The sequence below is a fragment of the Gallus gallus genome, chromosome 1, assembly GCF_016699485.2.
Source record: "Gallus gallus isolate bGalGal1 chromosome 1, bGalGal1.mat.broiler.GRCg7b, whole genome shotgun sequence".
In the NCBI taxonomy this organism is placed as follows: Eukaryota; Metazoa; Chordata; class Aves; order Galliformes; family Phasianidae; genus Gallus; species Gallus gallus.
In genome coordinates this window covers 15,749,463-15,776,789 of record NC_052532.1, presented here as the reverse complement: position 1 = coordinate 15,776,789, position 27,327 = coordinate 15,749,463, and the positions used below count along the sequence as shown (strand labels likewise).

At 35.9% G+C, this 27,327-nt stretch overlaps 1 protein-coding gene across 3 annotated transcripts in view; it reads right to left on the bottom strand.

The window, feature by feature from the left end:
• CPNE8 (copine 8) overlaps positions 1–27,327 on the bottom strand; it is a 96,024-nt gene that overhangs the window by 11,836 nt on the left and 56,861 nt on the right. For 2 of the 3 annotated variants that reach the window (NM_001199460.2, XM_046929681.1), the window contains exons 11-17: positions 21,866–21,941; positions 16,692–16,745; positions 14,475–14,536; positions 4,328–4,374; positions 3,395–3,576; positions 2,406–2,533; positions 1,282–1,384 (exon numbers count right to left, since the gene is read on the bottom strand). In NM_001199460.2, the coding sequence (NP_001186389.1) occupies positions 1,282–1,384; positions 2,406–2,533; positions 3,395–3,576; positions 4,328–4,374; positions 14,475–14,536; positions 16,692–16,745; positions 21,866–21,941 (652 nt within the window). Of the gene's footprint in view, positions 1–1,281; positions 1,385–2,405; positions 2,534–3,394; positions 3,577–4,327; positions 4,375–8,197; positions 8,338–14,474; positions 14,537–16,691; positions 16,746–21,865; positions 21,942–27,327 lie in introns of those variants that run through there. The other variant, XR_005852836.2, reaches the window with a different exon arrangement.

The window sequence follows — 27,327 nt, the reverse complement described above, 5'->3', positions numbered from 1 at the left end:
AAACAACACATCTGTACCTTCAGACGTTTGCAGAACATCAGCTATTACTCCTAGAAATTAATTACTTCCTGAAACAAGGGTTCTCTGTATTTCTTAGTGACCAAATACTTAATCTTACAAAGTATCAACCAGATGAACTTGCTGGTCTTGTACTCACCCTCCATACAGACTTGGAATTGAAGGGGAATTAAGCCAAAACTTGCACTTTCTTTCCCATGGAGCCTTTCTGACACCTAAAAAAAAGCTCTATTCCAAACTTCTAAGCTAGACCAGAGGATGAACTTGTAAGATGAAAGTTTGTTTATCTCCTTTAAAAGTGCAAGTGGCTTTATTCTATTTTAATGTTGGAGAGGAAGTAAACCAGTACCTTCAAACACAGCTGAGGCTGTATTTGTAAAAAGTTTATCACATGGATTCACAGAGCTCACTGACATGCAGACTCTGTCCATATGCTGCTGGCTAGAACTTGAGGGCATCCTGCTTTCCAGTGAGAGACAGAACATTTCAGTAATATTCTCCTGTACACCCTACAAACTGGAACGGTACTGTAGCTCTCCATAGGAAGTAGTGAAAGCGGGCCTTCAAAAGTATGTCACCTAATTCTATAACTTTTGTTTTGACATGCCAGATTCACTGTGGTGCATTCGAAACTACTGGTACAGGCCTTCTCAAACTCTGGATGGGAAGCTGGGTTTTTTGCATACTTTCATCTGACATTTCCTATGGACAAAAGAACATTTTGTAGTGCAGACTATTACTTATAAGCACAGCAGTTTTAAAGAGAAAAACATTTAAAATAATGCAGAACTTGAGGAAAAATCTTGATTTTTAAAATTCAGGGCAACTATCTAAAAGGAAATTAGCTGACAGTTACACTTGGCATTTGGGACCAGACAATTTGGAGCAGTTTTTAGAAGGTGAGGAAAAAAACAAAAATGAAGGCTGTCTGCAATTACTAGATGGATAAAGTTCATCACAGTTCATCATGAAATACTGCATAGTGGGAGTGCATGAAGGAGGAGGAGTCAAGAAGCAGATGACAGAAGTTATATGAGCATTCAGTGTTAGAAGAGTATCACTTCCCATCAAACAGTAATTAAGCTGAGATACAGCTTTTAATTTCTTTTCATCTTCATGCATAATAATTTTTTTTTTCGCTGTTTTGAAAGAATGGTTAATTTATGAAACTAATTTAATACCTAAGATAATAACAGATTCACTTCTTAAAATATTAAAACCTAGAAAGGCATTTTATATTTCAGCATTTTCAGCAAAACTTACATTCACTATGGATTCTTTTGTCTGAGCCATATCTGAAATAACTCCATCTGTAATAATGAGAAGTACAAAATACTGGGAGCCATCTTTAACTGAAGCAGCATATCTAAGGGGGGAAAAAAGGAATATTATGATAGTAAAACAAACCTTTATAGAAGAGCAACTTACATGAGAATGAGCTGTATTTTTTAAATTTAATGAAGGACTATTCCAAATAATTGTGACAGCAGGATCCACTGTACACTGTAATACACTTGCATATTCTCGAGACTCAAGCTTCTCCCTGTGCTATACCTGAATATAAGACAAAACACATCCAGCACCATTCCAGTCTTGCCTTAGTCAAAGGACCCAAGAAGAAACCATTCTTTGAAAACAAGCAGCTCTTGAAGATTTGAAAAGTTCTGAAAGCTAGTGAGTCTGCAACAGTTCCATTGAAGTCTATGGCCTGTATATCAGAAACCAAGACTAGAGTTTGTTTGCTCCTTGTGTCCTATAGAGTTGGTGAAGAACTTTTTTTGCATGGAGCATGCTGTTCCACTTGCTTCTTTATTTGACAGAAACCAGTGTAGTTACTGCCTTCAAGAAGGCTCTTAGTGCTGTGAAGGTTAAGCAGAACTTCATAATAGAAGTGGTCATGAGAAGAGTTGAGAGCCAGGAAAAAATAAATACTATGGTATGTATGCTCAAGTACAGAATATTCATTACCTCACTGGTCACTGGACAGGGTACATTCTAATTGATGCTCATGATGTTACTCAGAATATTCTAACAGTACATTTGCAAGTGAGGGCTGCCTATAAATAAGACGCTTTAACAACAACATTTGCAAGAGTTTGGAAGAGTGTGAGTGAAATGGAATCTACAACTCACAGAAAGCCATAGTCCATCAACTTGTTGAACACTCGTTTGTACACAAGCAGTAGGGACTGGAATTAAATGCACAATACTAGCACACAGTATTCAGATCTATTAACAACTATAAGTTAATCACATTAGAATGAGAAAAAAAACCACATTGTAAGTACCCTTTTCTATGTTTTAGCATCACATAACTGTTGATCCTTAATAGTGCAACAGTTGTACTGAAAATAAAAAGTTTCTGCAGTGTACTTTTTAATGCTTACCTGGCTACATGATTAATTACAGGGGCAAAGTTTGTTGGTCCATAAAGCTGAACTGATTTTAGACTTCTATAATATGCCTCCATTACACCATCAATGCCATGGCAGTATGGATTTTGAGGGTTTCCATTCTAAAGAAAATAAGAAGGGATTAATCACTAAAAATAATTATGAAGCAGAAATTATGCATTTTAGTGAATACCATCCAGTGCACAGTTTTAAATGGGAACAATCTAAGAGTTTAAGGATCTATTCAAAGTTTGCTAACAATATCCACTGTAAGTGCCATGGTTGGTTCTGACTGTTAACTGCCTAGGGAAGAAGTTTTTACAGCCCCGTATTATATGCAGTCTGCATCACTGAAACAGGTTCCCAGACATAAATACCATCTTAAATGGAATTAAGCAGTTATATGGAACAATAAAAGGCATTTCTTGGTGTGCATTTAAGGTACAAATTACAGGGCAGATGATAAAGTAGAATCACATTTAGGAGCACAGTTCTGGCTCAATAATTACCAGATTTTAGTTTTGTAATTTAACTGGCACATGTACAGAATCTCAGATTTATTCTTGTAACCTCACCCTATACTCCATTAAGTTATCTCTAGACACCTCTTAACCAGCAGCCTGTAAAAGACAGGTTACAGAAAATGACAGAGAACAACAAGAATAAAAAAAAAAATTGGATCATGATTCAATTACATATCAAAGTAAGATTAGCTTCAAACTGAAGTATTTCAAACGTCTGTTTCTCATGCTGCTATAGATGAGGTTTCTTTATTAGTATTTTTGGCCAACAGGGACTTCTTGACTCTGGATGTCTGTCAGCAACTTCACTACGATGAGAAATTTTGAAACGAGCCTTTTTAGACCTAAGAATTAGAACATTTTCTGTAATTACCTTTCCTATTAACTACTTAAAACAAATCTTACTTCCCCAGATTCAGCTGTGGTAAAGAAATTTAAACAAATTTTTACATATTTGCTTACCAATGCAAATTCATGTGATACTCTTCCATCTGGAGGCAATCTAGCTCCAAAACCTAGAGCTGGGAACATTTTATCACTATCATAGTCCTGAATAATTTCACCCACTGCCTTCAGTGCCATGCCATATGCATTCAGCTGATAGGGATTCATATAGTGCAGTGAAGTAGGTTGTGAAGGGTTACCTGTTGAAGCAAGAGTCAGGTTTACTTTACAACTCAATCACTGCCAGATTTTCTCTCCTAAAAATGACAGAAATCTAGGAAAGAAAAATTGAAAAGGAAACAGACCTATTTTCTACGTACGTAATTGTGGTTAAAACAGGTAAAAATGCAACATTCTTAATACATCTTTAATAGGTTAATAGTAGTACGTATAAGCTTTTTCACCAATGAAAAGATAGCAAGATATTGTGACTTCAATTGAATATTTGTGTCACTTCTGTAATGTGATACATACTTACGAAATTTACTAAAGTATTATGAGATTCTGAAAACAATACTGCAGGAGAATCAAAACTTATCTGTTTCACCATTCTTCAGCCTCACTCCACTTGAAACTGTTTTGTACGTCTCAGTGGAGTCCTCTAATTTAGCCAATTTGCTCACAGCAATAATAAATGCACAAACACAAAAATTAGAAAGTATGTAAACTGCAAATCGCTCCTATTTATGTAATTCAGTATGTATTTTTTTTTTTAATAGAAAATTTCTATCTGCCCTGTTTGTCCAGCTTTTCTGGACAGGAATTGGTTTCTAGTCTGTTGTTGCTCAGCTGATTCCAGGTGGTGCCAGGTATACAAATAATTCATAATACAAAGTAGTTAAGCAGAATCCTGACATGGTACACACACATAAATGACTTCTAAAAAGTGTTTTAAAAGTGTTTTAAAACTAAACACAGCACAAGAATATGGAAGCTTATTTTTATTCTTACCATTAGAGGCTGTGAAGTCAATAGCTACTGTGAAGTTGATTTGCGTTCTGTAAAATGAACAAATACAGCTCTTACTAATAGCTTTACTGCTATGTTGAAAAATAAACAAGATATATGATAATATTTTTGGCCAAAATATAGGAAACTGACTTTCTAATTCAGGTAATACACATTGAAAATACCATTTCATGAATACATTGAGAACATTTACTTTATTCCCTCCCTCTTTTTTCATTGCTTATGAAAAATCCTAATTCTACATTTAGGTTATTATGATCTCCATGTATTATTTTCAACAGTTATACTGATTTTTCCTTTGACAAGGAAGTCAACTGACATGACAGTTAGGGTTTTACTGATCTGCTCTTAACACTAAAACCATGTCTTCAGTCACAATGTGTTTGAAATCGTGCTATACATAAAATCTTTGGAGAAGACAGCATAGTTTTTGGCAGGAGATATCATTCATGGAAACACAATACTTTAAGGATTTTAATTTAATACTTTAAGGAATACTTTCCCTTACTATCAAGGAAAATTGTGGAAGACAGAAGTAAAACCTAGGAGCAGGAATATAAAGATTAGCAATTTGAGCAGTAGCTAAGTAAAGCCATTACTGTGCATGAATCAATTGTCAGCATACCATTATTGTCTGAAAAAAGTAGTCACTAATGGACCTACAGAGTGACAATCCAATTAATGCAATCCTGTTCCATAACTTCCTTCAGCACAAAATACTGTCATTCTGGAGATAATCTTTGTACTGGTAAGACTCTAATCAGGTAGCAGAGTTTGGATGAATCCAAAAACTGATTTTTTACTCAGACCAAATCTTTTACACAGTCCTTCAAATTTCTGCATCTCAGTGTGCACCACTATGAACTTATGACCAAACTGACACAGATTACAGCTCTTTGAAAGTTATCATACATATTTAGCTCATGCACACTTAGATCAAATTATCAGTAATCTGACACCTGACCTTGCAGTAAAAGATTTACTGCTCAAATAACCTTACCACCCAGAGAAAATGCTATTACTGACATGAAAATCTAGGTTAAACACAAAAAATCACATGGAATCATTTTATTACACTGACCAAGGTCTACACAAACTAAGCTAAGCATGAATGGACACCATCTTTAAAAGGCAGCAAAACCCCACCAACAATCACAACCTGGAATGCTGTCAGCCCAGAATATGTCTAAAAATGCATCAAAATGGACTTGAATGAAGAACAATGAAAGCTGCTGCAGACTGAAGAGTTCTGAGACCTAGGATTTATGAGATATGCATCCCACTAGTAATTCTGCATTCTGCTTTATGCATTTTCATCCAAAATACACTATTGTTAATGGTGTGACAAGTCTGATTTTGTTTTGTTGGTACCTGAATGTCAGTCCTTGTGGTTTATTAGCCGAAACGTACTTCTACACCATCAGTTAGTTATAAGGATAAACATCATAAGAAGTGCATGTCAAATAGCTTTAATCACCATCACTACAGTGTGCAGTACAGCTGTCTTCCTCAGGCATTAAAAGGATAGGAAAATCAATCAACAACAAGAGGCTAACACAGTACTATCTCTCGTTTTATGTTTAGAGTCCTTACTAGCACTGCTAAACAAAACTGGTTTTGGACAGCCATCTCCCTGTGCTTAGATTTTAAGAACTTTACCGTGGTGCAGTATTTGAAGACTAAAACAGAACTCTTTAAAACCATTACGTGTCCGCACACCAAGAACAGAAATCCTTCAGCTGGCTGCAGAATGTATCACTGAGAAAAACCTCAAACAATTCTTCCCCTGCGTAAGCAGCAACACTTGTTTGTAAACTCATTTTCTGCATCAGTTATCCTGACCCAACTTGTAAGAAGAAACAGTTATGCACATTCTGAATGTAAGACAGAAATGAGAAAGCGAAGTAAAAAAAACTTTAAGAGGAAAATGGGTAATAAAAGAAAAAATATCTAAAATACATCTAAATACAAAAAAAACCCAAAACAAAATCACATTTAATGTAACTAAAAGTAGTGACTGGCAACAGCACCTTCGCAAGTATACCAAAACCAGATATGTCTGTGTTAAATGCATATTGCTCTAGATAACAGAAATTCATCTGTTAAACTAGAAAAAAATCCCTCACCCATTTACCATCCACAACAATCTGGACTACAATTTTTCTCTAAGAAGAGTACGTTTATTACTGCATATGCCAATTTCACAACTGTAAAAATCATGGCATAAAATAAGATCAAAACAGATGTCTACCTTTCTACAACAGAAGTCAAATCACTTACTTAATCTTATAATGGTTACACAGATGCATGCACAGATTAGAATTCAGTTTCCTGAATACAAGTTTCTAATGTTATTTTATAACCTCTAGTGTACTTACTACGCCATAGAAGATTGTAGGAATCTAAAATGGCATTAAATGCCATTTTCAGGCAACTGGATCCCACTCTTAATGCAAGTGTCACATTATATTATGGACTCATGACCACAAAGGGTATTATTCATGCCTTACAGAGGACTTGGAAAACTGGAACAAACTCACTTAGCACAAACACACACTGTGACTGCTCTGTTTGCAATGTCCGTTCTATACATACATATATAACATACTTGAAATGTCCCTCTAAGTATGACCTTCTGGAAAAGAGGCATGGGAGACTAGGTCACACAAGGTACTAATGTCCTATGGCAAAAGGAATGACAAACTACAGAAAAGTGCGAAATGAATATCAACCCTTGTAGTCAAAATTATCAAAATGCAATTAAATCTTCTTTTGAGCACAAAACTGGGTATCTGAAGTTCAAACAATTTAACTTCAAATAAGTACCACAGGAGAAAATACTTCCAAAAGCAGCTGCACTAATGTGAACACATATTTTGTGTGAAAGATTAATTTGAAAAGGTATTAATTTCCCTACTGCTTCTCAGGACTGGAAAAAAAAAAAAAAAAACCCACAAACTCTCCATAATTAAAAAAAAACTAATTTGGGAAGGCTAATTTAGAAGCTGTGTGTTGTGGGAACATCAGACACAACTAATTGGGAAATCAAGTCAGATGACCAGAAAAATTCATCTGAACGATACTTTAAGAAATGCTTTCACAGTAATACATGTTATTCTGGAAACAAATTAAAAGTAATGAACATATCTGACAGCTCACTGCCCTGTTTTTATTTCTACCATGTTTAATTTCTTCTCAACAGAGTAACTTCTAGGTTCTCTCCAGCGCACATTGTTAGGTTACTGTTGTTATTAACATGTTAGTGACATGTTCATCAGCAGAAACATATTTTTGATAAGATCTTTTGACCACTGTATGTTATGTAACGGACCAACAGCTGAAAAAAAGTCATTAATTCAGTGTGGATGCCTAAGATTTTAAAAAGCATCTGAAATCACAGTCTTCAAGACAAACCAAGATGCATGATTAAATAATCTAACTTTTAAAACACACCAAGAAAACAGAAGCTTTACTTAAGATCCTTTACTGCTTGTTTTTACAAAAGTCCTTAAAGCTTAGAGCTGTATCTGAACTAAGGAAAAGCACTGCAGTAAAACCACCTATCTGCATAATGATTAATGAGGAAGGATATACCAAACTACCTTTGTGCTTAACTCAGGTGAAAATAAATGAACTGGTAGACAAGTTAGTTTAGACTTTTATACACAGAGCAGTTTGTTATGATGCTGAGGAAAGCTAAACAAGTATTCATGTAAAAACTGTAAGTGAAATCTGAGGTGTTTTCAGGATTAACTGAATGCTCTTAATAGTGTCACTCTCAACAGCAAGAAAGTCATTTTCTGAACAGTGCTCAAAATTACACACAAAAAAAATAAACTGCATGATACATACCTGTATGTAGAGCATCAGAAAATGAATGAACCAGTCACTAAGATAGAACCATACTTCAATGCAAGACCAAATGTGTAAGAAAAACAAAGGTTCTCAACACTCAAAGCAAGCATAAGGTAAATATCCATACCTAGAAAATCCTGAAAAGCAAAAAACCTCTTTTACAGAGCAACATATGAATGTTCTATTGTTATCGCTGTATGTGTCTCTAATACTTCAAAATGCCACAGTAACACGCTTAAGCTGCAATATGGAGTCCAAATACCTCATACTTTTCCAAACTCAGCTGCACAACATAGGTTAGATTTTAGTTTAGAGAAGCAGAGTCTACACAGTACTAAGCTACAGAAAATTCCAATATGCAAGAAAATAATTTTGTATTTACAAACCACAGAAAACTTAAGGCAATCTAACTGTGCTGAAATTTATGTTAAAGCCACACTCTCTGTTTAGGTACAATGATGTACACTCAATTACATAATGCAACATTTTGTATAAGGACAAAACCACTATACCGATTACTGTTTGATCTATGAAGTATCAAAATAAAATAATATTAATAATTTAAAAAACCCAAGGCTGGAAAAGCAGTGTATGTAAGTACTCAAAAATTATCAAGTTCCTGAATTCAACCCTAAACTATCAGCTTGGGTATAAGGAAAAAGTCTTTTACAGTGAGGCAAAACTCTTTTACAGTCTGTTTGTCAGCACAGTTCTGGGCATAGGACTAAAGGCAGGGCCCACTGGAGAGCTGTCCCTAGCCCTAGGCTGGCTAGGCGGCATGGGCTCTGGGTTTTCTAAGATGCAGAGCTGGATGAAAGCAGGGGAGGAGGTGGCCTATTCTGGATGTGGCTGATAGTGAAGCTTGCTGCACCAAGTTGTGCTCTGAGTTGTTTTCCGAGGCACTCGAACAGGCTGCCCAGAGAGGTGGTGGATGCTCCATCCCTGGAGACATTCAAGACCACGCTGGACCACTCTCTGAGCAACTTGATCTAGCTGTAGGTGCCCTGCTTATTACAGAGGAGTTGGGCTCGATGACCTTTGAAAATCTCTTTCAACTCAAATGGTTCTATGATTCTATGAAATACTTAAAGAACACAGAACAGTAAGACTAACAGAACTTCCTACTGAGAGAGGCAAGAAGGCCCAGAGAAATGGGAGAGACAAAGTACTTGAGGCTAAGGGTCAAGGCTTTTTTGCTGTTCTTTTAAAATATTTCTTGTTCCCCAGATTTTTCAAAAGTAAGGTTTTTCTGATCAAGGAAATTCATTTGCTGAGGTTGTTTTTCTGCTTTCCCAGATGCACATTCCCCAAGGAGCTAGATGAGAAGCTCCTGACACCCACGGCTTCAAGTGAGGTTGTAAGGTCACAAAGCTGTGCACAAAAGCTGCCACAACACTGCCGTCTGGCTAGGCAGGCTGGGTCACTGAGTGTCCTGACTCAGGGGAGGGCTCAGACAGAACGTCCAAGCACAGCAACGTGCTCTGTGGACTCAGAGCTGCTAGAGGAAGACATGACCTCTCAGGGTGAACTCATCCGATATCATCACTAGCAGTAACAAAAGCATCTTACCAGCAGCAGTAACCTTCATCACAGAGCAGACAGTTTGTGACTTTGGGAGAGCAAGGTAGAACTACCCTCTTTCAATCAGAATTGATACACACATGGGAACAAGCTAAACCTAGATGTAGCTGTTGACCAGGCTTGACAGCATGAGTTTTTTTTAACAGTACACTGGAAGAATGCATGAATTTCCTCTGCGTCTTCAGAGTGAAGACCAGCTGGTCTGATAGCAGGAGAGAGTTGGTGGAGGTTTAAGAGTCACTTATTGTGCAGCAATCTATAACTGCTCTAATGGAGTAACTAACACTAACAAGGGACTGTATTGTCTCCATGGTATTTAATCTAAAAAGCCTCCAGTGACAGTAGTTTTTAAATTTCCTCTTTGCAAATGCAGCATCAAAACAAACAACATTTTCCTCATTAAAGTTCCACAGTATCTTCCTCCTATATAGCTTTATTACTCCTAATTATTCTCCAAGGATACAACATACATGGTTAAGTCTCTACAATACGTAGCTATGACAGCCCTTGCTTCACAGCTATATCTCAACTAAGTTTCTTCAGTCCATCAAATATGTATGCCATTACATATGATGTACTGGTTGGATGAAAATAGCTGTCATAATAGAAGTTCCAAATTTCCTTTTTTGACCATCAATGATTCAGTATAGCTCAGTTAAAAATGAAAGCCCAAAGCCCTTACAATCCAAACAATATGTAGATGTTCATATCTGAAAACATTTATGAAGGCAAGTTTTAACACAATGGTGCAGAAACATTTCCTCTTATTCTTCACTCATCTGGGACAGAAAAGATGACTTAACACTTTTAGGTTGAAAGAGGATACAGTTCCTGAAATTTTCATGATTTACAAACATCTAAAGTACCACATGCTATTCTAAGACATCTAGAAAGTCTGAAAAGTATGGAAAGTTCTGCACAGAGATGTTCTTTCCGTTCACTAAGTCTTGCAGCTTTATGGCTCCTGGCCTCACTTCCTGATAAGACAGAGCCAACTACTCTACATTAAAATTTGACAGTGTTGGAACAAGGGGAATGGTTTAAAGCTAGAAGAGGGGAGACTCAGGTTAGATATTAGGGGCTCACTCAGAGTGCAGTGAGGACTGGTGCAGCTGCCCAGAGAAGCTGTGGGTGCCCCATCCCTGGAGGTGTTCAGGGCTGGATTGGACGAGGCCCTGCACAGCCTGAGCTGGTGGGGGGTAACCCTGTCTAAGGCACGGGCAATCAAACAAGATGATCTTTGAGGTCCCTTCCAACTCATGCCAGTTTGTGACTCAATGATTCTATATTCATAAAATAAAATAAAATAAAATAAAATAAAATAAAATAAAATAAAATAAAATAAAATAAAATAAAATAAAATAAAATACTCTGTTAAGTGTTCGACAGTCATTCCTACAAACCAAGATCATTCCAAATGAATTCCTCTTCAAGGCAATATCCCACACATTCCTGGCTTATTCATATACTGGGAGGTGATCTTTACAGGAAAATATGCTAGTAAGTGGAAGGAGAAATCCACTTTTGAAATATACATTAATTTTTAGCACAAAGTACCCTATCTTAAACATAGGAAGGTCAGTGTCATAACAGGTAATTAAGCATCAAGATACAAGAAAAAGCTAGCAACTAAGATGATACTCCTTGATGTACAACAGACGTAAAAGAGACATGCATCTTTTTCCTACCATACTACTATAAAATTCAGTGTTATTAAATAAAAATAAATTAGAATGTATGAACAAATTTCTGGTTCATTTTTTATGGCTTTTTTAAAAAGTCACTGATTATATTTATAATGAAATATTCCAAATAAAAACATGCAGATTCGAAATACAAATCAAAGCAATACTGCAATCCCAATTAATTACAGTTAATGCTGTCAAGCTTTCCCTTAAATCAGTATTCATTCTAGATGCCTCAAATCAATTACAATAAAGTTCTGAACATGAAATATTTCATAAGCATCCATTTATAGAAGAGCCAATATTGTGCCTCCTGCAGAATCAGTGTTTTCTTCCCCTTGCCTAGCTAAATGGAAGAGAAACAGGGATCTAAAACCAAAATTATGGAGAACATAATACTTGATGTGGAAACAGACTGATAAATGAGGAACGCTTCATATCGTTCTTCCCCCAAAATTTGTTAACTGGACTGAAACTGATGTGTAGTAGTATTAAATGAGATGAAGTAAGAGAAAGGAAAATGGCTGTGAAACTCAGTCTCCTGGTTATGTTTCCAAAGAAGAAAATTATAGGTGGTAAAAGAAAGGGTAGCAATTTTATTTAAAAAAAAAAAACCTTCACAGTTTTACTGGCATGTGCTTAGAAACAGATGTATGAATCACTAAATAAGATTTAGATAAAATAATTAAATGATTACTATTAATGCTTAGACTTTTAAGCACAGAGAAGTCTACTAAATTATACTCCATTCTTTTACAAAAAAAGAGGGATAATCTTCAAAAGTAGTAATTATTAATATTGCAAGACTTCTTTGTTCGCACTTAGAGAGAAAACACAAAATATCAGTAAGAATTATTGTCTGAATTCAGAATTTCTATTAGTCATCTACAGTATACAGATATTTAACTGGCACTGTAAGCAGCTTCGTGGGAAACATGATAACTCAATCTGAAAAGATTACACATGTATGCACTCTTGTCTTTCCAAATTTAGATAAAAAACTTAACTGATTCTAACACAGTCAACAAATGAATTGAATCCACTTTGAGGAGAAACAGGAGGATCTGAGGTGTTAAAGAGATGATAAGTATTCCCTCAGAAGTGTTTCCAGATAACTGAACTGAAGTTAAGGATTGCAACTCTAGAAGACCTAGATCATTTTTTTCATCCAGAGGCATCCAGGAACAAAATGCAGGGACTCTGAGGATAGTAAAATGCTTTAGTGTCCCTAACCAGCCTCAGCCCTCTGACCACACCCTCACGGGCACAGGAGCCCCATTTCAGCTCAGCCTTCAGACTTAATGTCAGAGGAAGATAGATGTCCAGCTCAGCTACGCCCACAGACTGACTTTATAGCTTCACCTCCTTCAATTCTCATCACAGATCCACCTGACAATCCCTGGAACTGACCCTGACCTTTATCTGTGCTTTGACTTTCCATCCAGATCTTGATTTTCCTCATCATCACAGATTTCCCTGAAGTTCTGGACTCTTAGCTGAACCTGTTTACCACCACTGGGCCTGCCATGCTTGTCTTGTTCATTGAATCATAAAATGGTTTGGATTGGAAGGGACCAGTGGAAAGAAAAGAAAAAGAAGAAGAATTTCTTCAAAGATATGAGTAACAGTTTTAAAGAGAACACATCTACATCCATGTTTAAAATCTTAAACATTCACATTCACAAATACTATCCATGAAAATGTTCTCATTGCATTTAAACTTTATGTGTCAAAAGACATTGTGTTTTGACACACATAAGAGACTATGACTTCATCCTTAGTAAAAATACTTATTTTATTGGATGGAGAACAAACTGCAGTAAATTCAGATATCCCAACTTTGAAATTTAACTTTTTGTGAGAATTTAAACATCAAAGAATTTGTTACTCCTTGAGAGAGAGAAAAAAATTTACTCTCTGCTGCAGCACATGACTTAGGCCAACAATACGGACAACTGCTTTGCAGTGATCCGTTCCCTCTACCAGATATGAGTTTGGTATAGTGTATAATTTCTGGTTGTATTTCTAAAAATCTTGAAAATAATGGTAGTATAGCCAGCTTACTGACAGTTCCTCCATAACTAGAATATAACTGGTGGCATCATCTTAACAGAACAAACTTCAGTGATAAATGAGTTAGGAATAAATCTTAAGCACATTCTCATCTGTAGGATTACCATGACTATAAACAAAGATGAAGCACTGTACTGCTAATGGCAAAACACAACACAGACTTCTTTTTATTTCAGCTGAAGCCTGGGTGGAGACTGTCAGAAAAAAAAAAAAAAAAAAAAAAGCTGGTAACTTGTTTCTCCAAAGGTAAATAGTGACCTAAAATAGCTACATAAAAATAGACAGTATGCCTCAAAAATCCATATTAAGTGCCTAGAAATGTGTAATAAATTATTTCTTTTTTCTTTCTTTTTTCTTTCTTTTTTTTTTTTTTTTTTTTTTAAGAGAACATTGCTTTCTGGTACAGAGGTTAAGAACCGAGAATTCCTGACATTTGATCCCATTTCCAGGTATGTTCTAGGGTAAACCATTTCATGCTTCTGTCTCTACATCCCTCTCAGAACGAAGATAAATGAGAAATTGAAAGCGTTATAAATTTTATATCATTAGTATTGAAAAAAATGCCTTTGATGGAGAAAGGCTCTAAATGAGTGCTAATCTTAAATAAATCAAAGGTCAGCGTAGTCAAAAGAAATAAAACAGCATTTTACTAATTTAATAGTACATACATAATTCCCTTTCAGTTAATCCCATTTTCACTGGTTGATCAGAGGTGATTACTCAACCTCATTATTTTTGTACCATTACCTATTCCAACAGTATACATTAAGTTCCATAACTTAAATGACATCAAAAACTGAAGAAAGTACAGCCTCTGCATGAAGAAACAATACAGTTCTTACAGTAATAACTTGGAGTCATTATATGCAATGTATAAATACAAATTATTACGATGAGATTATGAAAAGAAGAAAACTTTGTTGACTATCACATACCCGCCTTTAATATAGTCAAGGAATGAAACTTCTGTTTCAATTAGGAAGGAAAGCAGTGTAACCTGAAAGCAAATAAAAAAAAAGAGTCAGATGTGAATTGTCATTTCCCAGTTAAACAATAGAGACACATCCACAATGTTTTTGGAGGTAAAAAAAAAAAAAAAAGATGTAGAAAATAATGTAACCATTTCAGAAACCAGTTTTTGAAAGGGAAGAGACAAGTTTGGAAGTCTGCTACGATTCTTTTGGTGGTTGCTTTGTTTTGTTCTGTTTTGGTATGGGTGGTTTCTTCCTTTTTTTAAAGTGAAAGACAGTGGGTGAAAGATCACTTTCCAGGGCAGGCAAACATACACTTATTCTTTCTGAAGAACTTACTGAATACTTCAGTTTTGTTTAAGGAACTCAACTACTATTACTTATCCCACTTCTCATCTCATATCAGCATTTGTATTGAGTAGTGATAAACACACATACATATGAATACAGAAAAATATTTAAAGTGGAACAAAGAAAAATGAGGAGATGAGAAATTTCTTCACTTGATCATTCAGGAATGTCAGGAGTCCTAAACATAAGCAGCAGCTTAAAGTGTGGCATTTTGAGTGCTCAAGTTGCAGAAATTTTAACTCAAGTGGAAAAGATCTGGCATTCAAGATTTTCATATAGATTCATGAGGCAGAGAATTCACTCCATATTATTTCTGCTTTATTTACAAATTATGCAGTCCATATTTCTGAACTTCAAATGACCTCCTAAGTAGTACTGAATGGAAACAGCTACTCTATCAGTGTATTTCTTTAAAATAGCAGTGAGATAGCAATCAATGACCTACATCCACTTTGCTAATTTTTTTTCAGAAGGCAACTTTCCATTAGTGAGAATGATGGTCTTGGATGGTTTGGAAATGTAGAAATCTGTTGGGACACCGAATATCTCAGATGAATGACAGAAAGGAGTAAAAAAAAACTGAAGGTAAACATACAGGAACGCAACTATTCACAGAAGCTTGAAGGAAGCCTGCACATAGAAGGGCAAATGGGACAAAAAAGAATCAATATAAAAGCAATTATAAAAAACACTAGTAAAGAAGAAAAGAGGAAAGAAAATTATTAACACCGAATCACTTGTTGTAAATTTCCTGTTAATTTGAGACAAAAAATAAAAAACCCACAGTTGATTCTGTCTGCCCAAACAAGAGTAAAAATTGGTCCTTCAAATACAGACAGTCTGAAAGAACTTTATTCTAACACTTTCATTAGCAAAAAAAAAAAAAAATTAAGAAAATTTAATGAATTAACCGGATCTTGCAAGGTTAATTTCCACAAACTACTTTTTATGTTTTAAAACAGAGGTAAAAAAAAGTGATAGTTTCCCTACTGATGAACAGACTTAATTATACAAGAATGAGAGACTGACAAATAGTTTCTTCAAAGCTATGTAGTTCAGAGTGAAAGTAGTCCTCCTGACTTCACTGGGACTTTCCATGAGCAAAAATCCCCATGCTGGATGTGTTTTCAAAAGAACATATCTAAAATCAAAACAGATTTTAGATATGTTCTTTGGAATGTATATTTCTGTATATTTTCCAGTATACAGTTCTTCAACATTTATCTTCATTTTCTCATAGATGTTCTGAGTATCATGGGTGCCAGAACACAGAAGATGAGAAAATGCTGAAGGGAATTATTTGCGTTGCTAAAAAATGGTTCATAACAGAATATGAATAAAAGGACATTAAATTCTCATCCCAAAATAGCCTTAGCAGAATTTTCAAGATAGATTTACAAAAAGCTGTTGCTAATAAAAATTCATGACTCTCCCTGTTTTAGCATGAAAGGTATGACTTAGTAGCTTTCATTGATGCTAGGTGAGCAGTTAAATTTAAACACAAAATTGACTTTTGAAAAAGCAAATCTGTTTCAGACAAAATCTAATAGTGTCCAATCAAATAATTTCAAGAATCTGCCTCCAGCTGTGGTATAACTCATTTTTAAAATCATTGGCAACTTAACAGCACACTTGAAAACAACTTCTATCAACTTAAAAAATAAAACCAAACCAACAAACACATCTGAAAATAAATGCTGTAGTACAGTAAATAGTTTATTGTTGTAGCTTTCACAGCTGGTTCTATTCCAACTCTGTTATATGTCAAGTCAACTGCTCTGTATTTCAAGAGAAAAGCATTTGGTAATATTATAAATTATATCCACTTACTGTTCCAGAGTTAACATACTTTTTCTTTTTTCCTTTTTTCTTTGGATTTATTACCTAGAAACACAGACGTAAGTATTAAAGCACAGTCGTTTCTGATTAAACACAAAGATAATTGTTAAGACATTTTCAGTGCACAAAACAGAATCTGTAGAATCTAACTTTATTCCGTATGCTTTCTACTTATGCATATCAAGGCTGGGATATACACAGACTTCAAAACCAGTGATTTATTTTCACAGTGCTAGGTAAGGCAGTGTTGTTACTCATATTCAACAAATAAGGGACTGAAACAACAGAGGTGAGAGTACTCATTACACCTGAGTGCACAGTGACGTTGAATTTACACAGAATTCTGCATTTTTCTGTACTCCTGATTCTAGCACTCCAGTGTTCTGGGCCATCACTTCTTTGTCTTACTATGCATCTCCTCATGAATCTGCTCCCATCTTCACTGCACTATCTGTGAAAAATGGAAGGTGACCTACTCCTAGTTTTGATATTTGCTGCAATGACAGGTACTGCAGTTGCAATGAAAGAAAGGCCGAGGTCATACAGTCTCAAAACTAGCTCGTTATTTCATGAAATTTGGCAAAGACCACCACCTGACTGGCAAACACAGTGCACTCTCAGTGCACAAGAATTTTCACAGAACTGGACTACAAAGTTTAAGTCATTCTCTCAAATATCTTGAACCCACATTCATCCAATCTCCCACTGCAGACATTTAAAAAAAGATTGTTTCCCTTCCCAATACGTGAAGGTAAGTCTCAGATGGTTTCACTAAATGCACAAAAAAATGTACTCCTGTTCTATTCATTATTGCACACAGAATTGGAAGCAAAACATTATTTTGTTAATTATGTTGATCAGCTATCGCCTATATAACCAGGAAAACTCAAATTCTTCTTACTGCCAAGTTCTACTGTAAACTATGCACAGATGTTCCATGAGTGACACGGAATGAAAGCATTCCCAACTGAAATCTCAGCTACTTAACTGCTATAAAATATTGCAACGCTAATTCCTGAAAATGGGAAAAATAGCAAAGTGTTTTCCAAAAATTCGCCCCCAACCAAAATGAAATCACATTCAAAGACTACATTCCTTGCACAACACAGAACAGCTGTGAAATGCAAATCAGAAAGAGTTAACTATCACTGGAGATCTTCCCAAACAGGCTAAATAAGAGTGACTCTCTCTCTCTCCAGTTTGCCACACTGCTATCTGGTGAGTATTCTGTATCTGTATATGTATGCAATGCAATAATGCTTGTTGAACCAGAATTTTAGCTTACTGACAATTGCCCAGAGCAGGAGGATGGAGGTAACAAACTGCCTGCCTGATCCATGGTCCTTCATTCACAACTCTCCAATGGTCAGGCCTGAGTCACCGACTATACACGAGAAATGTACTTCTAAGTGCCCAAAAGAAGATCCATGAGAATCTTCTGCTTCACATAACTTGACAATCGGCACCTTAGGAATGGCTGGGAAATGCACGAGCGTTTGGACTGAAACAAGGCATCTCGGGATCAAAGATGAATTAAATCACAGCTTCTCTCTCTCACAATCCCAGGTACTATCATAGTAACAATAATTGCGTAGGTTTTGCTCAAATTTCAGGTAACTGTATCACAACACTTTCTAGCCTCCAAAAGCTTTATACCCCTGCAACAACCAAGGAAGCTACTTGAGCTCTTATGTGTTAAAAAAAATCGTCTATTGAAGAGAGCTTGTTATATCAATGTTTCTAATTCAAAAACACTCAAACAAAAATTTCTCTATCTGCCTTGGGGCAGTCTAGCTGTAACACAATTAAAAAAGAATTTGTTCAGTCTCCTTTGTTCTGATATTGCACAGACTGATCACATGGAAGCAGTGGGAAAGTACAGAGGATTGTCATATGGGGAGGGAAACACTGAACAGTGTTCTGAACAGAAAATGTATGCTATTGCTGGGAGTAAGATATTGATAGTGTATTTAAGAAACTGCAAAATCACTGTAAGAAGTTATGACAGAATATTCCTGGTAGGGTAGGAGTCATGTCAGTGATACAATAAGAGAGGACAGTTTCACTGCACACAGTACTCTGTGCTGTGACACTGTAGAAAGCTGCTGCAAATTACAGTAACTCCATAGGGTTGATTCTGGATCTAAATAAGAAAAACATGGCTTTAAGTTATCTTTGTCCTGTTTTGCACAGCAGCACCAGTCCTCTTCTTCAAAATAAAAGTGCAGCACATAATTGGAGCACCCTCCTTCCCTACTTTGCCATAGTGCTTGCACAAGCCATCATGCCAACATTTAAGGAATATGGGACATTACAAAATACTGAAGTTTAATGGCAGTAGACCAAGACCAAAGGATGGCTTAAAGAATAACAAAGAGCTGCATACCACACAGAAAACAACAACAACAACAAAACAATAAAAAACAGCCTACAGCTGTCTAGGTTTGCCTTCTCATTATTAGCAAAGCTATTTTTCCATAGAGAAGAAATAACACCATTTAATTCTGAGATACACTAAGGATGCAAACTGCATGATGCTGGAACTCGTGGTATAAATGGAGAAGCTAACCTAATTCAAAAAGTGTACCTACAACCTGGAAAGTCTCAAGTATTTATGCTGAGGGATAGAAGAGGTCTTGAAATTAACAGGTCTATCAGCATGACCATGATTAAATTAGATTTGTTTTACTTCTAAAGCACTCTTCGGGGAAATAGAAATGAGAAAGTTCTCATCATGCGATTAAGACTGCATGCAAGAAAATCTTACAGACAGGCTGCTCATGAGTTTCACCTGTCTGGACACATGAGACTCTAAATGCAGGAAAAGCCTCTGCTATCAGAATGGATAAAGAGGGAACAAGAGAACAGCCTTTGAGACAGCTAGTCATGGAACCATCCTAAAAGCAACAACAGCCCATTTGACCCCACAAGTCATAATGTGGCATCACACAGAAGTGTCTGCATTACCTGTATTTTAATTTGAAGGCAAAGTAGTTGCTAAGTTGAAAGAGGAGATGCTCAATACTAACAAGATTACACTAGAGGAGATTTGGTTGAAAAAAAGTATTCCTGTTTTCTGAATGGCACCAATGACCTCTGATATTGATGTTAGGGAGCCTTAGATACTAATTCCTCCAGGGAAAGCTGGAGGGATAAGATCAAAAGCTTGGCTTTTAGTGACATATGGAGGCCAAGGATATAGCCATTGAAGAAATACCAAGAAAAGGATCATACACAAAGTCACGTGTCTTAGTCAGGAAAGAGCTCCAGAAACAAGAAGACAAATACTTTCAGGCACCAAAACAACAGAAATGTAAGTGGAAAAAAAATGTTAAGTGCCTTACTTTTTCTTCAGTTCCTATACTCGGTCTCTGTGGACTAGGGTTTGCTGTCTCATTTCATGCTACCACAACTCTTCTAGAGAATGGGAATGCTCACCAACATTTTCCATGAGAAGACTGTTTTTAACAAGAACAATCCTGCTGGTAACCAGACCCAGGAATGGGATGTGTTACTGTGGTGCAATGACAGCAATGTATTGTATCAGGACGAGTCAAGGTTTAATCCAAACGATCAAGGCTCCACAAATTGAGACAAAATAAAGGCAACTTCCAGGGGGATGTATGGTTGCCTTTCCTATATTTCCCTCAGGAATTCTGGCAGATGGGGCATCTTCCTGAGTTATGTTCATTACTCAGCTAATATAAACATCTTCTAAGTTCATGAGGAGACTACAGATTCTTCAATATGAAAGAAAGGAAAACAACTCAATTAAAGAGTCAGAATGGACCATTCTTGTGGTTAGCAGTCTTTATAAACTCTGAAAGGGACAAAACATCTCATATTTTATAATCAGTTAATCTTCATAAAGAATATGTTACAAAATTATCAGAAAGGTACACCTGGAAAGTGAAAAAAAAATGCACATAGAAAAGTCAACCTTTAACATTGTTCTTTGGGTCCTTCATGACTCCATGTCATGCAAGCACACTCAGCACTTTCTGACGTTCCTCTGTCCCCAGTATATACCCACCACAGAGCAATAAACACAGCACAGACTGTGCCTTGCCTAAACAGTTTTCTTGTGTTGTACAAATGCTTATATTCATAAATGAAAGACAGTAAAAATGAGAATAAAACTGACCAAAGAAGACAACAAAACAGTGAACATAAAATTAAAAATAATCTTCATTGCAAACCTCTGAAAGTCAGTCTAAAAAAGGCCTACAGAGGAAAACCTTCAAATTCAGCACTTCAGCTTACAGAAAGAATTGGGCACAATCCATCCACTTTGCCAATGAGCATATGTGAAGTGAAGGATGCTGAAAAACTTACACAGAAATGGCTAGACAGAAATGGTAGGGACAAAAAAATCTATTCTGTTTTGCAAACCTTAGTAATCCCAGACATAATTAGGAAAGAAGTGTCGAATCAGGGATTTACTAGCTTTGAACCTGTACAATTTCAGCAATGGGGCCCTGAGAAGACAGTGACTGTAGATGTGGTCTACATTTACCTACAATATAAGGGAAAGTCATACAGCAGTTAGAAGTACTTGAATTGACAACTGCTTGACGATCCCAACATCTGGCAGATAAATGAATCCCAAACTGCAAATAAAAAGCATATTTTTAAGCAAAGATGGTAACTGACCATGGCAAACAAACAAAGAAGGTAAATTCACTGTCATTTTTAATCCTAGCATAAAAGCTCTAAAAATTCTCAAGTCTGCGCTGGAGGCCAAACACGTGTCTCTGCATATAAAGTAGGAATTGTTTATTTAGATAAGAGAAACTAGCATCCAACTTACAGCACGTGTTACAGTTGGTAAAAGAAGTAATAAATGACAAACTGTACACACAGAAATGGTTTATAACCCAGTTGTTGCTCCAGATTATGTCAAACAACCCAGCCATCTAAGTCTGAAGCTCTCTTGTTGCCCTTTTAGACCCCAGTGCATATGTACACATACCTACTAACTTTTAAATCCAATTAGGGAACAACACTTTCAGATTTTTTGCTCTTCTTCAAAAAAGGAGAAATGTGAAGTAATTCCAAAGATTTAATTTTGACAAGCACTGTGCAGATTTAACCAGTTGACCATGAACACTGGAAGTTTTCTCATTTATTTTCTGAAGGTGAACAAATAGACTCAGAACACCTACCTCATACACGTTGAACTGAGATTGCCCTCTTGATAACTCTCTGTAACTTGTGGTGAATTCTCCAATGAAATCATGACTATATAAAAAAATCAGAGAGACAATATTTACTACTTTAAACATCTAGTACACATTTATAAAAAAGAGAAGTATAACCAGTATGAACAAACACCCAAGAAAGCAGCAATTGCAAAAGATGAAATTTGCTTAAAAAATGTATTTTCACTTTGCTGTGTCTTTAGCAATAACAATGTAGACCTGATTTATCAGGTTAAATCTTTCTGATAGCTTCTGCTTAGCCTAGCTACACAACGAAGGCTAAGCTGTAAATTAAGCTTACATGTGAGGCAGATCACTGAAGAATGTAAGAAAACAGAAAGGGCTATAAAATATTATCACCACTTTCTCACTGGATCACCACTGGCATCATGCTCTAACACTAAAGTAGTGGTTAGAAGCTTTTCTTTTCTGAATACTACTTCCATTCTAAGAATAAATTCCACATTTCTGTGCTCTGTCACTCACATTTTTAAAACTGCTTTGTCAGCTCTTAGCCAGGGGAGATCACACTGCTAAGTAACCACTGTGGCAGGGTGGCCAGAGGGAAAGCGCTGGATGATGTGCCACTGTGAATGGCTTCTGGGGTCAAGGAGCAGGACCACAGAAATCACATGGCTGCCAGATGGGAATTACATCTGGAATGGGCAGCAAGCACACAGCTGACTGCCTAACAGCCTGCTACACAAGTTCCAGGTGTCATGAAACCTTCTATGCCCATCTCTGCGCTTCCCGGCTGAACTTTTCTCACTGCTGATCCAGCTCCCATGCCCTCCTGATCCTCTCTCCCTCTGTTTTCACAGCTGTTCCCAAGCAAAGCACCGTACCTCCTCTACACTCTGCTTTCACAACCAGTGAGCTATGATAATAACGATTTTTTTACTTTTTCCTTCAATGGTAAATGAGAATAGAATGTCAAAGTTTTTTCATCTGGTTGCTTGTAAAACTTGTTTTTAAGAAATACAGTGCATTTCCAATTAAGCTATTAAGTATTAAAAGCAAATCTAAATATTCCTGAGTAGCGCAAGAAAAGGAAAAATAGAAACAATCCATAGCAACATGAAATTTCTTACTTTATTAATAACAAAACAACAAAAGAAACACAAAATTAAAATCTTTCTATCTGAAACCAGCGGGAATTCAAAAATACCTGTAAACCATGCAATTAAAAGGTTCAGCCATCATGGCAACGCCAACGAAACAACTAGAGCATCCCACAGAAGGCTTGAGAAATACTATATAGTGAAGCTATTACTGACTACTCTGATTCAGAGTCACGAAACAATCCCCTTCCTCTCTGGAGACTGGAAAATTGCTTCTGAGACAGACAAAGACTTTTCTTAAGAAACACATTTTAAAGATATTGTCTCCTTTTTCTAAACACTCCCTGGATTGCGACAACTGTTGTATCAGGGGAATAGAAGAAGGCAGCACAGAAGCAATAGAACTTGAGAGCTATAGAGACCACAGCACATAAAATATATTTAATTTTGAGTCACCACAGCTCTGGAAAAAATGCACCTTGCTAAAAGATAAACATTTTCCTTTTCTAGCAATTTTTAATAACAATCTTTAATTTTCAAGTCATCTGGTATTTTTTTTAAAGCAGAAAATCAAACAACTGCTCAATGACTACATATGAATATGCTGTAGCAGAGGATAAGATATTTCAGATAGGGTTTTTCTCTGGGAAAAATACTTTGAAATCTGTACTGCTTAGGAGTAACTATTTCCTTAATTCTAAGAGACACTGGAATGCTTTCTTTTCCTTGTGGCAATATACACAGACTGGTAAGAACTGAGTCAGAAAGATTTAATTCCTCTAACTAATCTTATTAAAAAGGTGTGGAACTAAATAATCAGTCTCTGAGCTCTCTGCACTTAAAAGACCATCAGCTTATACATGAGCAGTCCCTACTGAGATGGATGCATACCCTTCAATAGACTGGCTCTGAAAGATGAGTGCCTGCTGGACATTTGCCTTTGCTGGAAGTATATCTCATTTAGAAAAATATAACACTGATCCCTCCAAACATTCATGACTGTGCATCACCTTATAGATTTCCTTATTAGTGTCTGAATTGAGAACCAGAAGGAATTGTCTTTGATAGACCTTTGGCTCCTAACACCAAACATTCCTAGACTGAGACACTTCTGTCCATGAACTGCAAGTCACAACTTTGAATTAGAGACTCTCAATACGTCAAACAATCACTTGAATCCCAACTCACTAAAACTGCCACTTCTTGTACTGTGCTTTGAAGTGCTGAAAATCACTTTCAGAATTGTCATTAGCTGTGGGGTTTTTTTTAATAATCTAAAAGAAAAAAAAAACAAGGGAGAAAATGTCAATCATTCCTAGAAATATGTCAGTGAGAAAGATGAGACGTCCAACAATTTAAAAATCAACTGAGCAGCTGGAGAAAGAGGTCAGAGGCAGAGGACAAGAAGTAAGAGGAAAGCAGCAGGGATCTGAGATTTACAGTCTCTCTTGCAGGGTTTGGATTCTCAGACATATTTTTGTATCTTGCAGTGGTTAGATTCTCCACAGATTGTTTTGGAGCCCCTAGGTTAGCACGGTATTACTTATTGTTTTAAATTTCAAGAAAAAAAAACCCAACATTTTAATCTATGTAACAGACTATAATAGCCAAGGTTGTAGAATGGCTTTTGCACCACATCTGCAAGGTAACAATTTCTCTGAAGTTACTGAAAAAGAAAAACTCTCGAGTATTGCTCATGTCTGTCATCTGTGTTCACACAGCCTGTAAATCAGATAAAGCAGATATGCCCACTAAATTCTTATTACATTTCAGTGAAGAGCTATCTGCCTCATTGGTGGTTGCACCTCAAATCCCAGGTTTCTTTCTCAAACTTTGCATACGTACAATTGAGCTGCTCCAATGCAGGAGTTTATGAGAACATATATTTCTTGATAAAATAATGATACTTCAAATAATGCACTTCTACACTGTAACACTGCTTAACCAGAATTTGAGAACAGTTGAGTTACTCCCTCTCAGATGATTTCCTCAAGTTCAAGTGAAAGAAAATAATTCTCTACAGATTATTATTATTATTATTATTTGCATTCTACATCCACTAGACTACTTTAACACTCAGGATTTCATGCCATGGATATTTGTCAGTGCCACGTATCCTGATGCAGAATCTTCCAAATGTTTTCAGAAATAAGTGACATCAGAACTCAGCACTGCAAATAGTACCAAGCCAATATTTACCAGGCTGGGGCTGTATGAAATATAAAAAAAAGAATCCAGTGCAGTTAACTGTCCATATAAGACTTTTTTGCAGTGCTTGATTAAAACCATGGAAAAACGAATTATTTAAGTTAGAAATGTTAGGTCATCTAAAATACACAAAAAGAAGCAAATCTTTTAAACGATATGTTAATGTTAAGATGGTCCACTCAAGAAACTGTAATCAAGAAATTCTAAGTCAAGAATAGTCAAGAATTGAATAGTCAAGAAATTGTAAGTGATGCTGGAAAATAAATGAGAGCTAAGAATATACAATTACTTCTAATGTAATTCATGAACTTCACAGCAACAAGGTCAACTCCGGAGCCATTTCCCAAAGCATGGATGATACAGGATGTGGGGAAAAAAATAAAAAAATAAAATAAAATAAAATAAAAGGAAAAAAATCTCTAACTCAAGGCTGTTGAAGAAAAGAACACTAAATCACAACCAAGAATATGCACAGTAATGTTGTTATACCAACTGCAGAACAACCTGCAACATTCAATGTAACTTGCTTTGCTACCTAGCAGGCTCCCTGATGATCTTTCAAAGGTTGTTCTTCCCAGGACTGCACATCTCTGGAGCACAAACAGGCAGTCCAGTGAGGTAATCAGCTACTGTATCAACTGATAATTAACAAAGAGTTCATGAGAAATGAAAATTAATGTAATCTGTATAACAGTGGCATTGTACAAAACCTTAATAGACTAATTAAGCCATCCTGAATAGGATTCACTTCAGATCCCTTTGGCTAACTCCAAGTTAAATTAATAATGAATGTTCTTGCTATGATCACTATTAAGTCACAAGCATCACCAAATGACAATTTCTTCCTATTGAGACAGATTCAATCAGAATGCAGAATACCATTTTCCCTGGTTTGATACTGAAATAGCTTAAATGATTAGCTCAATCTAGCAGCTTGATTTCTAAATTGTCTGAAGTTACATGAGATGAGTGCTGTCTCATCTTTGAGGAATTTAACGTGTAAAAAGTCAGTGCTTTGTATGCTTCTAAATTCAAAAAAGGTGGAAAACAAGAGGCAAAAAATCATATGGTTAGAGTAAGAAGGAATATACGTAAATAATATTCTTCACCTTTTTTTTTTTTTTCTTTAGATACTCATTTAGCAGGTATTCAGAATGAGCTGTAAGCAAAAGCAGACAATCTTTCACAGTGCCTGGGACAGCAGAGGCTAATGATTGCCTGAATTCCACTGCATGTTGACGTTTTCACTACAAATTGCAGCTATACAATTATTATTTGCCAGATTTCTGCCTTTTCTTTTAATCACATCTCAGATTCAGATTTTGAAGGAAAAGCGTCAGCACATGGGGTTTAACGAAGATTAATAAAATAGTATCTTTCCTTTTTATTAACTTGGAAATATTGTCTAATTTTTCATTTTCAGATTATTTTCACAAAACATTGTATCTTGCCTACAAATTGTAAGTATATCACATTTTTGAAGATCTGGCAAACTTAAGCGTGAACTAGAGAATGTTAATATAATTAAATCTTTACAGTGATGCAGCAACTTTTTTTCTAATAATTTTAATTGTCATATTTTTAATTGCTTATGCTGTAAGCAATTAATGCATTTTTTTGTCCCTCTGGGAGTTACCTAATCAAGAAGGATGAATTTGTTCTACTAGGTGATAATTGCAGAGCATAAATATGTGGTAAGAATGCTTATAAACCAACAGATTTCATGATGGAATCAAAAAGACAAAGGTGTAAGTTGAGAAAGCTGAAACTAGTTTTGGCTCTTGTCAGCAAAGAAATGAATGACAGCACAGGGTAAATTTCCCTATTTCTAATGCAAGATCTATTTTGGCCACAGAAGAACTAGAAACAAACTGCTTTAGTAATATTAGAGACATTATATAATAAATAATCGACTCTTAAGCATCCAAATGTAGCTGCATATTCAAATATTTAAAAATATAAATTAACAAGAATAATTAAGACAGTTCAACTGAGACAGAAATAGAAATCAACATATTTTTGTATTACATGCAAGTGCTAGTACCATGATTTATAAATATACTTTCTCTCCAAAGTATAAAGACACAAGGTTAAGCATTTTCTGAAGAAGAGGTATCAATTCAGTCTGACCAAAAAGAGGGTATGCTAAGTAAAGTC